At 40.1% G+C, this 13,828-nt stretch overlaps 1 protein-coding gene across 1 annotated transcript in view; it reads right to left on the bottom strand.

Moving 5' to 3' along the window:
• Positions 1-13,828, bottom strand: part of SPAG1 (sperm associated antigen 1) — a 48,740-nt gene that overhangs the window by 21,014 nt on the left and 13,898 nt on the right. Inside the window, exons 9-12 of the mRNA XM_045861139.1 lie at positions 10,813-10,919; positions 8,557-8,716; positions 2,174-2,569; positions 1,681-1,780 (exon numbers count right to left, since the gene is read on the bottom strand). Of these exons, the coding sequence (XP_045717095.1) occupies positions 1,681-1,780; positions 2,174-2,569; positions 8,557-8,716; positions 10,813-10,919 (763 nt within the window). The remainder of the gene's footprint in view (positions 1-1,680; positions 1,781-2,173; positions 2,570-8,556; positions 8,717-10,812; positions 10,920-13,828) is intronic.

Below are 13,828 nucleotides of genomic sequence, written 5' to 3'. Positions count from 1 at the left end.
AGCCAGAGCTGTTAAGGCCAAACCAGGACATATAACTTTTTTTAAAGATTTTATTTATTTATTTTTTGGAGAGAGGGGAAGGGATGGAGAAAGAGAGGGGGAGAAACATGGACTGGCTGCCTCTCCCACACAACACGACGGGGGACCAGGCCCGCAGCCCAGGCGTGTGCCCTAACTGGGAATCACCTGACATCCTTTCACTTTGCCTGATGATGCCCAGCCAACTGAATCGTGCACCAGTCAGGGCATGATTTTTTTTTTTTTTAGATTCACTAGTAGTAGCTTCTTACCAAAGGACTCCTGAGGAAGGCTTATCACTTATTTGTAAAAAAACACTTTTTATTCATGTAAATAGGTTCCTTTATCTCAGCAGGCAGAGCACCATGGGTGACGACTGTGCTTGAGGGTTGCAAAGCTGAACAGAACATGGGTCCTGACCTCACAGAGCTTACAATGCCATGCAGTGAATGACACAAGAACCTACAGGTGAGAGAGTGACAGTGCAGGTGCTACAGACATGAAGATGACCAGGGAGGCTGAGGGCGACCAGGCAGGCAGAGAGCAGGGGGCTGCTAAGCAGGATTTGTGGACAAAAACGGGGCTACCTACTAAACTGACAAACTCAGAGACCTAAAGTAACCACAAAGAATGGTGTGACATTAAAACTTTGTAACTAAAAGCAGTTCCAGTCTGGGATAGTGGTCCTAGAGTGGTATTTCTCCCTAACAAAGGTGGATCCTTACCTTAACTGAGCCTGTCTATAGTCTTTTTGCATCTACATTAACACACCTTCATAATGTCAGGCTAACCCTTTTTTTTTTCCAGACCTGTCAGGGCACAATCTCCCACCACAGCAGAGACCACAGATCCCTCATTGTTGTTCTGATTGTGTTAATTGTGAACTGTTAAGTATCCTACACCTGCCTATATAAAAGAAGTTTGTTTATTCTTTTTATCTAATCCTAGAGATGTCCTTGCTTTGCTTTCTCCCTAATCTATCATCAGTGAATTTCATGTAACCACCTTATGTCTTCCCCTTTGATTCTGATGTAAAAAAAAGGTGGTAAAATTGCCATTTTCCAGAGCATTTTCTCAATCCCTTGAGATTTTGCTTCCCGGCAACTGTCGTCAGTTTGGCTCAAAACACCATAAAAATTCTTCCAGTTCTGGACGTTTCTTACGTTGACAGATTTCAGAAGCAAAGGTGTGCAGAGCACATTACAGACAGTGGACCAAATGGGGGCAGAGAGCTTGTTTTGGGGCAATATGGTGACAGAGGAGTTTGTAACTATCTGGAAGACCATACTGAGCTAGTGGACACCTGTTTGAAACAGTCTGAACAAAACAGTGTTTCAGGAAAAGTTATTCTGATGCCACAGTGGACTGGAGAAGGCAGAGAGAGTAGTGAGATGTCTTCTCCAGTGGTCTAGGACTGACATAAAATGAGCATGAATTAAGGTGGTAACAGTGGAAATGAAAAAAAGTTTGCACAATCTGCTATAACTGTCTTCATATATATATGCAAGAGAAGAATTTATGAGTTTATGCATTAATCAATTAACATACCTTAAAACTTTAGAAATTAGAATCATGCAAAAAACTTAGAAAAACAGTCAAGACTACATTCACCACCTTGAAATGGTAATCATCTCTAGACAAACCTGAAAATCAGCAGTTTACCTGTTACAGTCTTGAATGCAGCCACTGCAGTTTCCTTCCTTTAGGTAACATGCTGCTCTATTTGAATATAAGATACTTAGATCATCTGCACTTCCACTTCCTAAAAGCACATTTAATTAAATACAGTTAAAATCCATTAGCGAAATCAGGTTCCCCGGAATTCCAAGACTGCGGTCTCCAGTGGCAGGGACTGCAGTCCTACGGGCTGCTGACAATGCAGCGCTCCGAGGAGCAGCGAACGCCCGCAGTGGCCACAGGGGGCAAGCCCGTAAAGGGAAGGACTTGCCTGGCCCAGACACACAGTACGCATTCCAAGGTACAGACTGAGCTTGTAGGTCTTGTCCCGCGCTGCCCTAGGCCACCAGGAAGGAATGTACTGACACACGCGCCTGTCATTCAAGAGGTGGCCCGCGCCTCTCCGGCGTGGCCCCTGCGGGTCCCGCCAAGTTCAGCAAGAGGGCTCCGGGTAGCCCGCGGAGCGCAAGTCACCTACCTGCTGGCTCCAGCTGCGCTATCGCCGCCGAGTACTTGCGCGCCGCCTCGGCGAACTGTCCGGTTTTGAACAGCTCGTTGCCCTGACACTTCAGGCCGGATGGGCCGCCCGGGGAGGCGGGGGCGGGAGGCGACGCGCAGGGCCCAGGGGACGCGTCGGCCCGGACCGGTCCCCGGGAGCCCCTGCCGCCGCCCGGGTGCCCATTGGCGCCGGCCGCGGTCGCCGGGGCCCGCGGGCGGCCCCGCTTGTCCGAGCCGGCCCCTAGCGTGCGACTCCGCCGCGGCGCGCCCTTCTCCGGCCGCTTGCCGGCCTCGCTTTTGCCCGTCAGCTTCTTCTGGATGTTGCCCATGGCGCGCGGCTCTGGGGCAAGCGCGGCTCCCGCCGGCTCCGCAGTCTCTGTGGGAAGTGGATGCGGGAAGTGAGTGTTTGCATCATCAGGAGAAACTACCGCGGCAGCAGCGGGGGTGCTCGGCGCGGAGGCGCGGCGCCGGAGCGCGCTGGGCGGGTCGCGGGGGAAGCCGCGCGGGCGCCGCCCTCTCGGTCTGAATTTCGCGGCTCCGGCACCTTCGGGGCTCATCCGCTCCGATGGTTAGCCCCGGGGCCGCGTGCGCGGATCCCCTGCGGCTTCCCGGGCTGTGGACGGAAGCCAACCCCGTATTTAACTCGTTAAATCCTGAAGGGCTTGTGACTTGATAACCAGCATTTCAAAATCATTCCCTTCATCACAGCCAAAAGGCAAAGACAGATCTTACAAAGTACGTACTTTTCTTCCATTTACAATTTACGAAAGAATGAGTAGTTACCAAAACTTGAAAACAAAAATCGCACCCAAGTTTAGGGTACCCTTTCCTTACGTTAAAAGACTAGGAGAAAAAGATCACTTGACAGAAAAATAAAGGTCAAGTGACTTTAAGTCATTTTAAACTGAATTTAGCAAAGAAGTCATAAAATAAGCACCTGGTTTTAAAAGTGAGTCTTTAAAAGACTTAAGTTTTCCATTACAATGCCTTATTCAGACTGTCAGGTACAAATCATAGCCTTAATTGATTATTGAATCTACTGTTTTTAAATATAAAATGATGTATAAATATTTCATTGATGGGTATCTTATCAATATTTTATAGAAGGCAATTTATCATTTTGTTAAAGAAAAAAAAACAACACAGGCCTAATGTCACTTGTGCTAAAAGCTCACCAAACCTAGATTTAATACCTGATCCAACTGCAGTTTCAAACTGTCCCAGAAACACAATCTTGATCAACCAGTATGAACTGTTTTGGTCAAGCACCAGTATGGTAATCTGTCAGTGGGTCCTCTCCACCAACTCCTCTGCAAAGAAGAGTCAATCTGCATAAAAACTCTTCCCTAATTTTCCTTCCCCACAAAGAAAATATGTCCTGGCCCCAAAATAACCCTTCCTTTTCTTTAGCCAAGAGCACCCTTGCCCCACCCAGCTTCCTGTAAAAAACCTTCCATATTGTATAACTCCTAGGAGCATCCTTCTGGTTGCTAGACGGGATGCTGCCCAATTGAAGAATTGCTTAATTAAAGCCAATTAGATCTTCAAATTTTCTTGGATAAATTATGTTTAATTTTTGAAGCAACCTCAAACCACTGTTAAAAAAGCACTTAAATACACAGACCTCCAGGCTTTTTCTTTTAACAAATACTGATCTGAGTTTTGATGGACATATTTGGATATATTTTCCATTATGTTTCATGAGTGGTGGAGCCATGATTTGAAGCATAAAGACAGAGGCCATGGAAAACCACAAGTGTTTAAATAAAAATCAGTGGATGGTCGCCTTAAAGCCAGCACTGATTTTAAAAAACACATTAATAAATATCGTTTCCTCTACAGTGGAATAATGTCCACTTTTGAATCACTAACCAAAATGAGGTTAAATATGAAGACAATAAAAAGACCTTATAATAGTAATAAATACCCAGATTGGATCCAGTAGGATTGTTAGAGCAAGGCTCCAGTCTTCATCTGGCATCTGCTACTCAAGTTCCCACCCAGAACAGAATCGGATGGAAGCATACGTCAGTGTCCGCAGAAACAACAGACAACTTACTATTATTGTGCATCCCCTTGTATGTTATCCTCTCATGTTTGATTGATAGTATTACTAAATAGCTACAGTTTATCTAGAACTTCATGTGAGTCCAGACCTTCGTGTACATTACCATTAACCTTCATACCAAGTAGTACTTCATCACCACTTTACAAATGAAGCAACAGAGACACAAGGAAGTAGCTAAGGAATTTCCTCAAGCACACAGAGCTTGAAATCCCAGCATAACTGGGATTCAAATGAATGAACTGAATGCATAGCCATATCTCTTTCCTTAAGGTGGAAATGTCCCTGAACAACTTTGCCAGTCTCCGTAAAGGTAAACAGAGGCCACAACATGAAATCCTGTGAGTCATGTTAGGTATTGTGCTACCTGTAGGACAATCCAGAGAAGTCAGTCAGGAGGTGGCTCCAAATGTAGATCAGAGGAGTGGCCTTATCTAGAGACACGGACTTGGGAGGTGCTGGCAGATAAAGAATCACTGAAGTTTGGATGTAGACTGGATCACTCATATCTTCCAAAGGATCCCTGAGAAATACTAATTCTTAAAGGATGCACAAGGACTAAAGAGAACCATTAGATCTAAAGGCCACAACGACTTCAGTAGCCCTGAAGGATAGTTTGGGTAGTTGGTCGATGCAAAAGTCCTCAACAAAATACAAGCAAACCAAATCCAATAGCATATTAAAAGGATTAGACACCATGACCAAGTGGAATATATCTCAGGAATGGAAAAGTGGGTCAACAGTAGAAAATCTATGCAACATACCACATTAATAGAACAAGGGGGAAAATCACGTGATCATAATTGAACTGAAAAGGCATTTGACAAAATCCAACACCGTTCCGTGATAAAATCACTCAGAAAACTAGGAAGAGAAGTGAAATTTCTCAATATAAAGTACATTTATGAAAAACTCACTGCTAACATCATACTCAGTGGTGAAGTCCTGAAAACTTTCCCCTGAACCACAGCTACTCAACATTATGGTGGCAGTTATAACCTGATCAATAACCTGGCAAGAAAGAGAAATAAAAGGCATCCATATGGGGAAGGGAGAAATAAAATTATCTCTCTTCATAGATGATATAACTATAGATAGATTCTTTAGGATTACATATATATTATGTACAATAATATAATGATTTAACATGATTAAATATTATCTCTATTGCAAATTATAATTTATAATTATATACTTATACATTTAATTATAATTATACACTACATAAAATATAATTATAATTTTTATTATTATTATATATTATATATGTGTATATATGTATTCCCAAAGAATACACACACACATACTACTAAAGCTAATAAGCAAATTCAGCAATGTTACAGGGTACAAGAGCAACATACAAAAATCAGTCATTTCTACACACTGTTAATGAATGATCTAAAAAGAAATTAGAATAATAATTCCATTTACAATAGCATCCAAAGGAATAAAATACTCAGGAATAAATTTAACAAGAAGGTGAAGGACTTGTACATTGAAAACTACAAAACATTGCCGAAAGAAATTAAATAAGTGGAAAGATATTTCTTGATCATAGATAGGAAGACTTTATGTTGTTAAGATATCAATACTACCCAAAGTGATCTACAGGTTCAATATAATCCCTATCAAAATTCCATAGACTTTTTGCAGAAATAGAAAAACCGATCTTCAAATTCATCTGGAATTCCAAAATAGCCAAACAATCTTGAAAAAGAAGAACAAAAATCAAAGGACTCACACTTCTGATTCCAAAACTTACTAAAAACTACAGTAATCAAAACAGATTGGTACCAGCATTGGGATAGATATGTAGACCAATACAATAGAATTTTGAAGAGTCCAGTAATAAATTCATACATTTATGGCCAATTGATTTTTTAATCCTCACCCAAGGATATGTGTATTAATTTAAAGAGAAAGGAAGGAAGAGAGAAAGAGAAATACCAATGTGAAAGAGGAACATTGATTGGTAGGCTTCCGTATGCATCCCAACCAGGGATCAAACCCACAACCTAGGTATGTGCTCTCATGAGGGATGGGATCTGCAACTGTTTTATTGTAAGGGATGATGCTGCAGAGCCACCAGGCCAGAGCTGGCCCATTGATTGAAAAAAAAATTTATACTGATTTTAGAGTGGGGAAGGGAGAGAGAAAGAGAAATACTGATTCGCTACTGCACTTATCTATGCATTCATTGGTTGATTCTTGCATGTGCCCTGACTGGGGATCAAACCGCAACATTGGCACATCAGAATGATGCTCTAACCAACGAGATGCCCGGCCAGGGCTAGCCCATTGATTTATGACAAAGGTGTCAAGTCCATTCAATAAGGAAAGAATAGTCTCTTTAACAAATGATGTTGGGACAACTGGATTTACACATGCTAGAACAAACAAACAAGCAAACAAACAAACAAGTAGGACTCCTACCACGATTAATCAAAATATATCAATGGTCTAAATACTAGCTAAATCATAAAACTCTTAGGAAAAAACAGAAGTAAATCTGCATGACTTTATCTTTGACAGTGAATTTTATATATGATACCAAAGGCTCAAGTACAAAAGAAAAATAGATAAATTTGACTTCAGCAACATTTAAAACTTTTGTGCATCAAAGGATATAATCAAGAAAGTAAAAAAGACAACTCACATTTAGAAGAAATTATATGTAAATTGCATATTTGATAAGGGTCTAGTATCCAGAATATGTAAAGAACACTTACAATACAACAATAAAAAGGCAAATAACCTAATTATAAAGTGGGCAAAGGACTTGAATAAACATTTCTCGAAAAAAAAATGGCTAAAAACACTTCAAAAGACAGTCAACACAATAAGAGAAATACACATCAAAACCATAAGGAGTTACTATCTTTTACCCACTAGGATGTAATAAAAAAGGCAAACCATAACAAGTGTTTGCAAGAATGTGGAGAAATTGGAATCCTCAGATATCACTGGTGGGAATACAAAATGCTGTAGCTACTTTGGGAACCTGTCTGGAAATTAAACATAGAGTTACAACATAACCCGGCATTCCATTCCTACATATATACCCAAGAAAAATAAAAACATGTTCACACACATATACCTGTAATACTATACCTTGTTCCAGTTAAGACTTTAAATAATGTCCTTTAATTGTAAGGCACTTGGCTAATTATCTTAAGCTAAATATAAACCTCAAGAACATTTGCTGCAAGAACTTAAAATCTGGTTGAAAAACTTTTTATCTTAATTTCTTCCTTTTTTATCCTTTTGATGCTTTTCCTTTCACATCTCTCTCTCCTGTTCTTATTCTGTGTCCTCCTCTTTTTCCCTCCCTCCTATTCTGTCCCTTTGTCTTTATGCTACCTTAACTGATCATATTTTGACTTGAGGCATACATTTTATATTGTACTTTCTATCATTAAAAACTTAAAACGTTTACTTCTTGTACTTTATTTTTTAAGTGGAATGAATGGAACATTTTGTATTTCTCTTTCTAAATTAAAATACTTAATTATTTTACTTCTGTCAAATTGCTTAAAGTTGATTTTACCTATGAATGATTTTCAAAATTAATATTTGATATTTCCTTTGGTTGATCTTGGGCTTTCAAGAATGCAGAAAACATCCTCCCCACCCCCCCACCACAGTCAAATGAGTAGGCAGATCTTCCCCCTGAAAGCTGGTGTAACCTTCATTGTTTTCTATTATAAAAATTAAGCTTTATCTAATCTAGAACCTTTAAAAAATTATATCAAAAGTGAACTTGCATTAAAGAAATTTTTTGAGAGACATACATGGTAATTTTTTAACAATGCATTCATTTTAGGCAAAGTATACCTCTTTGAAGCCAACACATTTGTTTGCAGCCAATAGTTTATAGACAAAATAGTCATCTAAGAGAGATTCAAGGTTAACTTGCAAATGGTTGGTGTCATGGGCATTTGCATTTAAAGATGATAATGAGGAATTAAGTTGAGCATTAGAAAAAGGTGTCAGGTTAAGAAGAAAAATGGGTTTGGGAGATTGTATTATGAAAAAGATGAGCTGTGTTAACTAGACACATTGTGGTGATCATTTTGCAATATATACAAATATCAAATCATGATGTTATACATCTTAAACCAATATAATGTTATATGTCAATAAAAAAGGAAAAAGAAAAACATGAGCTATATTAAGAAAAATATTAAGGAAAAACTTTCTTGTGGATTTACAAGGTAAAGCTATAAAAAGTTTGATAGACTAACTCATCATATAAAAAGGTAATATTTTACATAACCAAAAAATAAAAAATGTTTTACTCTTATCTCCACTGCCATCTTCATGTCTTCTTTCACTGTCCTTTCCATTTTCATCCTCCGAGTTCTCCACTTCCTGAATCACCATCCTTTTCCCCTTGGTTTGAGTCTTAGATGCAGCTGCAGAGTTTTTCAGATCTCTTTCAACCTCTGACAAGGCTTTCTGCAACATAATCACCATATTAAATGTTTTCCTTTAATAAAAGATAAGATTATCCTTTCAGGTAAGACTATGAAGCTATTAAAAAGTGAATAATGATAACTAAAATAAGGCTTTTTATAATGGTCTGTTGTTTTTCTTTTTCAAACAACTTTGTTCCTTTGTTTGATTGTGATTTAAAAACTTAAAGTGTAACAAGTACGAAAAAGAAAAAATTATCTGAAATCCTGCCACTTACATAGCACTATTGATATTCTGATGATCATATATACAAAGTCTGCCTGGAAAAAGTCCAGCCATTGTTAATAAAATGAGAATAGTGTTGCATGGCATTGATGTAACCTGGGAACCAAGGAGAGTGGACTGGAATGCGCATACGTGAACAATGATGACTTCACTGTACTAGTCAGTGGGGGTGGTAGATGCCATTGAGAGCATGTGTACTGCATGGCTGTCACATTCAAAATGACTGAGCAAGTAGAGCAATGAATCTGCATTAAATTTTACATTAAGCTTGACTGTTCCTCCATGGAAACTATTCGGATGATTCAGAAGGCCGCAGCTATGGGCAACTGGTGATTGGAAGCATCATCACGATGCTCATGCATCATGTCTCCTGCCGAATTTTTTGGTGAAACATCAAATCACCCAGGTGACTCAGCCCCACTACAGCTCAGATTTAGTGCCCTGTGACTTCTGGCTTTTCCCCAAACTAAAATCACCTTTGAAAGGGAAGAGATTTCAGACCATCAATGAGATTCAGGAAAATATGATGGGGCAGCTATGGCGATTCCAACAAAGGATTTTGCAGAGTGTTTTGAACAGTGGAAGAGATACTGGGAGAAATGTGTGAGGTCCCAAGATGCCTACTTTGAAGGGGATTGAGGCATCATTGTCCTATATACAACATTTCTTTTATCTTCTTGAATAAATGTCTCTAATTTTTATAGTATATGGCTAAATACTTTCTGGATAGACCTTTTTATATAAAACATACCATTATAAAAAGACAATACTTTGGGGAAAGATGTGTTCCTAAGCTGGGCCCAAATCTAATCCATTGAAATGCTGACTTGACAAATGAAGCTGATACACCAGGGACTTTAGCTGCCACCCAGAGACAGATCACACAACAGGTGTACGTGGAAACAGTGAGACATTGTTGGAAGACAGTTCTCCATGGGTTTCTCATTTCTGAATATGTTGTGAACAGAGGAACTAAACAACCTTTGTTCTAGACCATCTTTTTAAATATGTTTTTACTGAGAACAGCCTTGGGAAATAGAATATTTGCTTTAGAGGAAAGCGAATTTGTTTGCTCTCTGGGGAAATAAAGATAATGTTTCCCTCTTACATTGGTTGGGCAGGTTTGGTTGTATTCCACGAAAGATGGGGTTTTGTAATTTGGGATTCCTCGGCTGTGACACACACCCACTGAGAGTGCAGCATCTATCTGGGCCATTCTGTGACATCCCCATGAGACATGGGAGCCAGGGGAACTGACATGAACTTGAAGCCCATTGGCTTGCTACGCTGTGACAAAATCCTTTGTGCCTGACCCAGGAGTCTTGTATATTCCTCTAGACCACCTGGTTACTTTGCAAGTAGGGTGAAATCTCAGACCCTCTACAGTTCTCAACACACATCTCTACTCTTTAGGCCGTACCACAGGTCTCCCCGAGTGCACACCCAAGTCAGTCTGCTCTCAGTGATACACGGTCACCATGTTAATAACAGACAGAAACACTCTTACGGCCATCACGCTCACGTCTAATCCCACCTAATACCTAGGAAATGTATACACTGCTCTGCATAATAAGTTGAAATTAGTTCAAAGGAAATCATGGCCTACAACACTGCAGGAAAGAAAAAAAAATAAGTATTGATTCTTCAGAAGTAGGTTTACAATTTTGAGCAATTTAGGCGCTTGCTTTCTTCCACTTCAAATAGATGTTAACACCCTGGGATGTCTGGGATGTACCTACGTTTTACAGCTGTAACCTAATCTTCAACATGATGTATCCAACAAAATTGATATCACTTTAACATAAATACAGAAACAGCATAGACTTTGGTGAGGAATCACTTTCTGCACTTACTTTGGCCAACTCATTATCAGGCTCAATATCCAGTACTTTACTCAAATCTTCTACTGCTTCTGGGAGTTTGTTTTGATGTTTATATGTAGTGGCACGGCGCAGAAGAGCTGGAAATTTACCAAAATACAAGTTACACTTTTGGAGGAGAACCTTGCGCAGCCCTGAGGGGGAGAACCATGCAGCTGTGGAAGTGCAGAGAAGACCACGTCCCTGACGGAGAGAACCATGCAGCCTTGACAGAGTGGAGACTCCCGCAGCCCTGAGAGGGAGAACCACGCGGCTCTGGCAGAGCGGGGAATCCCGTGGCCCTGGGAGAGAGGACCATGTGCCTTTGCCAGAGTGGGGACCCCCGCAGCTTTAGAAGGGGGAACCACCACCTGGTTTTAGCAGAGATCCCGGCGACTCAGCTGAAGGTGCCTGGAACCCAGGGAGGTCTCCCAGTCGAGATGGAGTACTAACTGGGAAGAACCAGAGGACTGCCTGAGCCATGGACTTCTATTTCCTTTCCTGAGATACAGTACTCTGGACTGGGCAAAGGGGGAAGGAAGGAAGGAAGGACTGTGTCTGTGGGTCTTTTAAGGGACTTTAGGATTTTTTGATAAAGACATTAGGTCACTACTTTAAGTTTGTATAGCATTAAATAAACATTTCCTTTCCTTTTCACACACACACACAAAAGTTACACTTTTTAAACACACGGCATTATGGTTACCACATCTCTCAAGTGGAAGAATATAGGTAGCACAGAACAGTTTAGGATGCAATTGTGCAAAGCTTATCTGCACCCATTTCCATATTGCTGCACGTGTACAAAATGATGCAGAGGCAAACAAGAAGCTGCATCAGGCAATTGCCCTCTCCAGCAGCCTGGCCCTTTGGCAGCTGCAGGCCCTGCCAGTTCGTGCAAGGGCGGAGAGACTCCAGGCTTCAACCCTTCAGAGGCACCGTGCTGCGCTGAACTATCAGGGGGCTTGTCAGTAAACAATAATGTTTGCATCCTTATAATCATTGCGAGTATTATTTCATCACTTTATGAAAACTTTGCAAGTTATTTATTTAATTTTAGTACATACTGACCAGCACCTGGTTCAGAATATGGGGTCTGCAGTGAAGTCTTTATAGCAAGCTCTAAGATGATTAGAAGAGGGTACTTCACACAGGTAACTGAGAGAATCCTGGGGATTATGTCAGCGAGGTTCCGAAACCCAGTACTTTGGTAATTTGCACCAGATTTTTTTAAAGGTTTCAATGTATAACTTAATAATTATTCAATCCTGAAAAAAAATGCCTTTTTACTCCCATCATTATTCATATATAATGAGACAACTTTGTGTAATAAGTCATTATTTTGAAAATAATCAGGTTTGGTATGTCTGAAAAGTAAGAAATTTATATCTATGTTTTAATATGCTATTTTAAAACATAAATTTGACCAATTTGATGGTAGTCTTTAAATGAATCATGGAAATCTAAAGGACAAATCATTTTGTCACACATTTTACCAAAACTGTAACAGTGTATTTTAAGTACAAGTTTAGCTATTACTAGTATTACTCAGATTTTAGAAGGAACTGTCCATACAGAGATATTTACGGTATAACAATTATTATTTTTAAACTATTTTTGAAATAATGTTATATTTACAGAAAAGTTGCAAAGATAATACAGAGAGTTCTCGTATAGGTCACCCAGATTTCCCTAATGCTAATATCTTATATAACTATGGTATATTTGCCAAAACTAAGAAATTAACATTGGTATAGTACTATTAACTAAACTACCAAATTTATATGGATTTTACCAATTTTTCCACTGATTTTTCCTTTTTCTATTTTAGAACAGAATCTAAATACTACATTGCATTTAAAACAATTATCTTTTAAGTAAAAGTTTTAGAGAGGAAGTTATTTACTCATTTAAGCAAACATAAGACTTCGTAATTTTATGGCCATACTCACTACTAGATTTGGCTCTGTCCAATTTGTTTTTTAAATACTGGAGATTCTGGTGCTTAAGAAACTACTCAGACAAGTTAGAGTGAAAACACAAGGTCATTCTAGTGGAAGAGGTGTAGTGGAGCGGTTGAGCATAGGCCCTGAAGTCTGTTGTCCAGTGCTGAGTCCTGGCTCTGCCATTTGCTAGCTGTGTGATCTTGGGTGAGTTGCTTAACCTTTCTACACTTCAGTTTCCACCTTTTAAAAATGAGTGTACTGATAATATTATCTGCATCTCTCCTGAGCTATTGTGAAAAATTACGGGTTAATAGACGTAAAGTGCTTAGCACAGGGCCTGGCACAGTGTGGTGTGGGCCCGTCAGGAGATCATCACACCTTTGTCAGGCGCCTGCCTAAAGCTGGGAGCCCACCCCTACTCTGTGACAAAGACAAAATATAGGCACAAGGTGATGGTACTGGTGGAACAAGGGCAATCCATGTCAGTGACAGTTGGGGCTGACATTCCAGGGTCCTCCCACCAGCACCTCCATGGTTTCTGCCTGCCCGTGTTTGTAGATACAAAAGGTACATTCCATGTGAAAGAGTGTGTTTGTTTGAATCCAAAAGTGTTTAAAGAAAGAGAATGAGTCTATTTTAATTTATGCTACTCCCTCTTGGAATGACTCCTCCTTGAGAGCAGCAGTGGAGAGTGGGGTCTGACTCGCATGTTTTGGCTTGGACCATGGCAAGGCGGAGCCAGGAAATCAGACTGGGGTGCAGGTTTTGGTGGAAGTAGGTACTGGGTTTTGGACATGTTTAATTCAGAATGTCTAGGGATATATTATAGGCAGCAAAGCCCACAAAGCAGCTGGTAGAAGGTTCTAGAGCTTTGGTGAGGGCTTATTTTATTATTAAATATCAGAAAATCTATATTAAATTATAATCAAGTATTTTCTGGACAAAAAGTCACAGTTCAGTAAGCCAGCCAGAAAAAAGACAGACACTGTACCATTCCATTTACGTGGGATAGCTAGTACAGTGAAATCACAGAGAAGGAAAGTAGAATGGTGGCTCAGAGGCTG

The sequence above is a fragment of the Phyllostomus hastatus genome, unplaced genomic scaffold, assembly GCF_019186645.2.
Source record: "Phyllostomus hastatus isolate PE091 unplaced genomic scaffold, TTU_PhHast_1.1 phas_scaffold_21, whole genome shotgun sequence".
NCBI classification, from domain to species: Eukaryota; Metazoa; Chordata; class Mammalia; order Chiroptera; family Phyllostomidae; genus Phyllostomus; species Phyllostomus hastatus.
The sequence above is the reverse complement of the archived record's forward strand: the minus strand, read 5'-3'. Positions and strand labels throughout refer to the sequence as shown.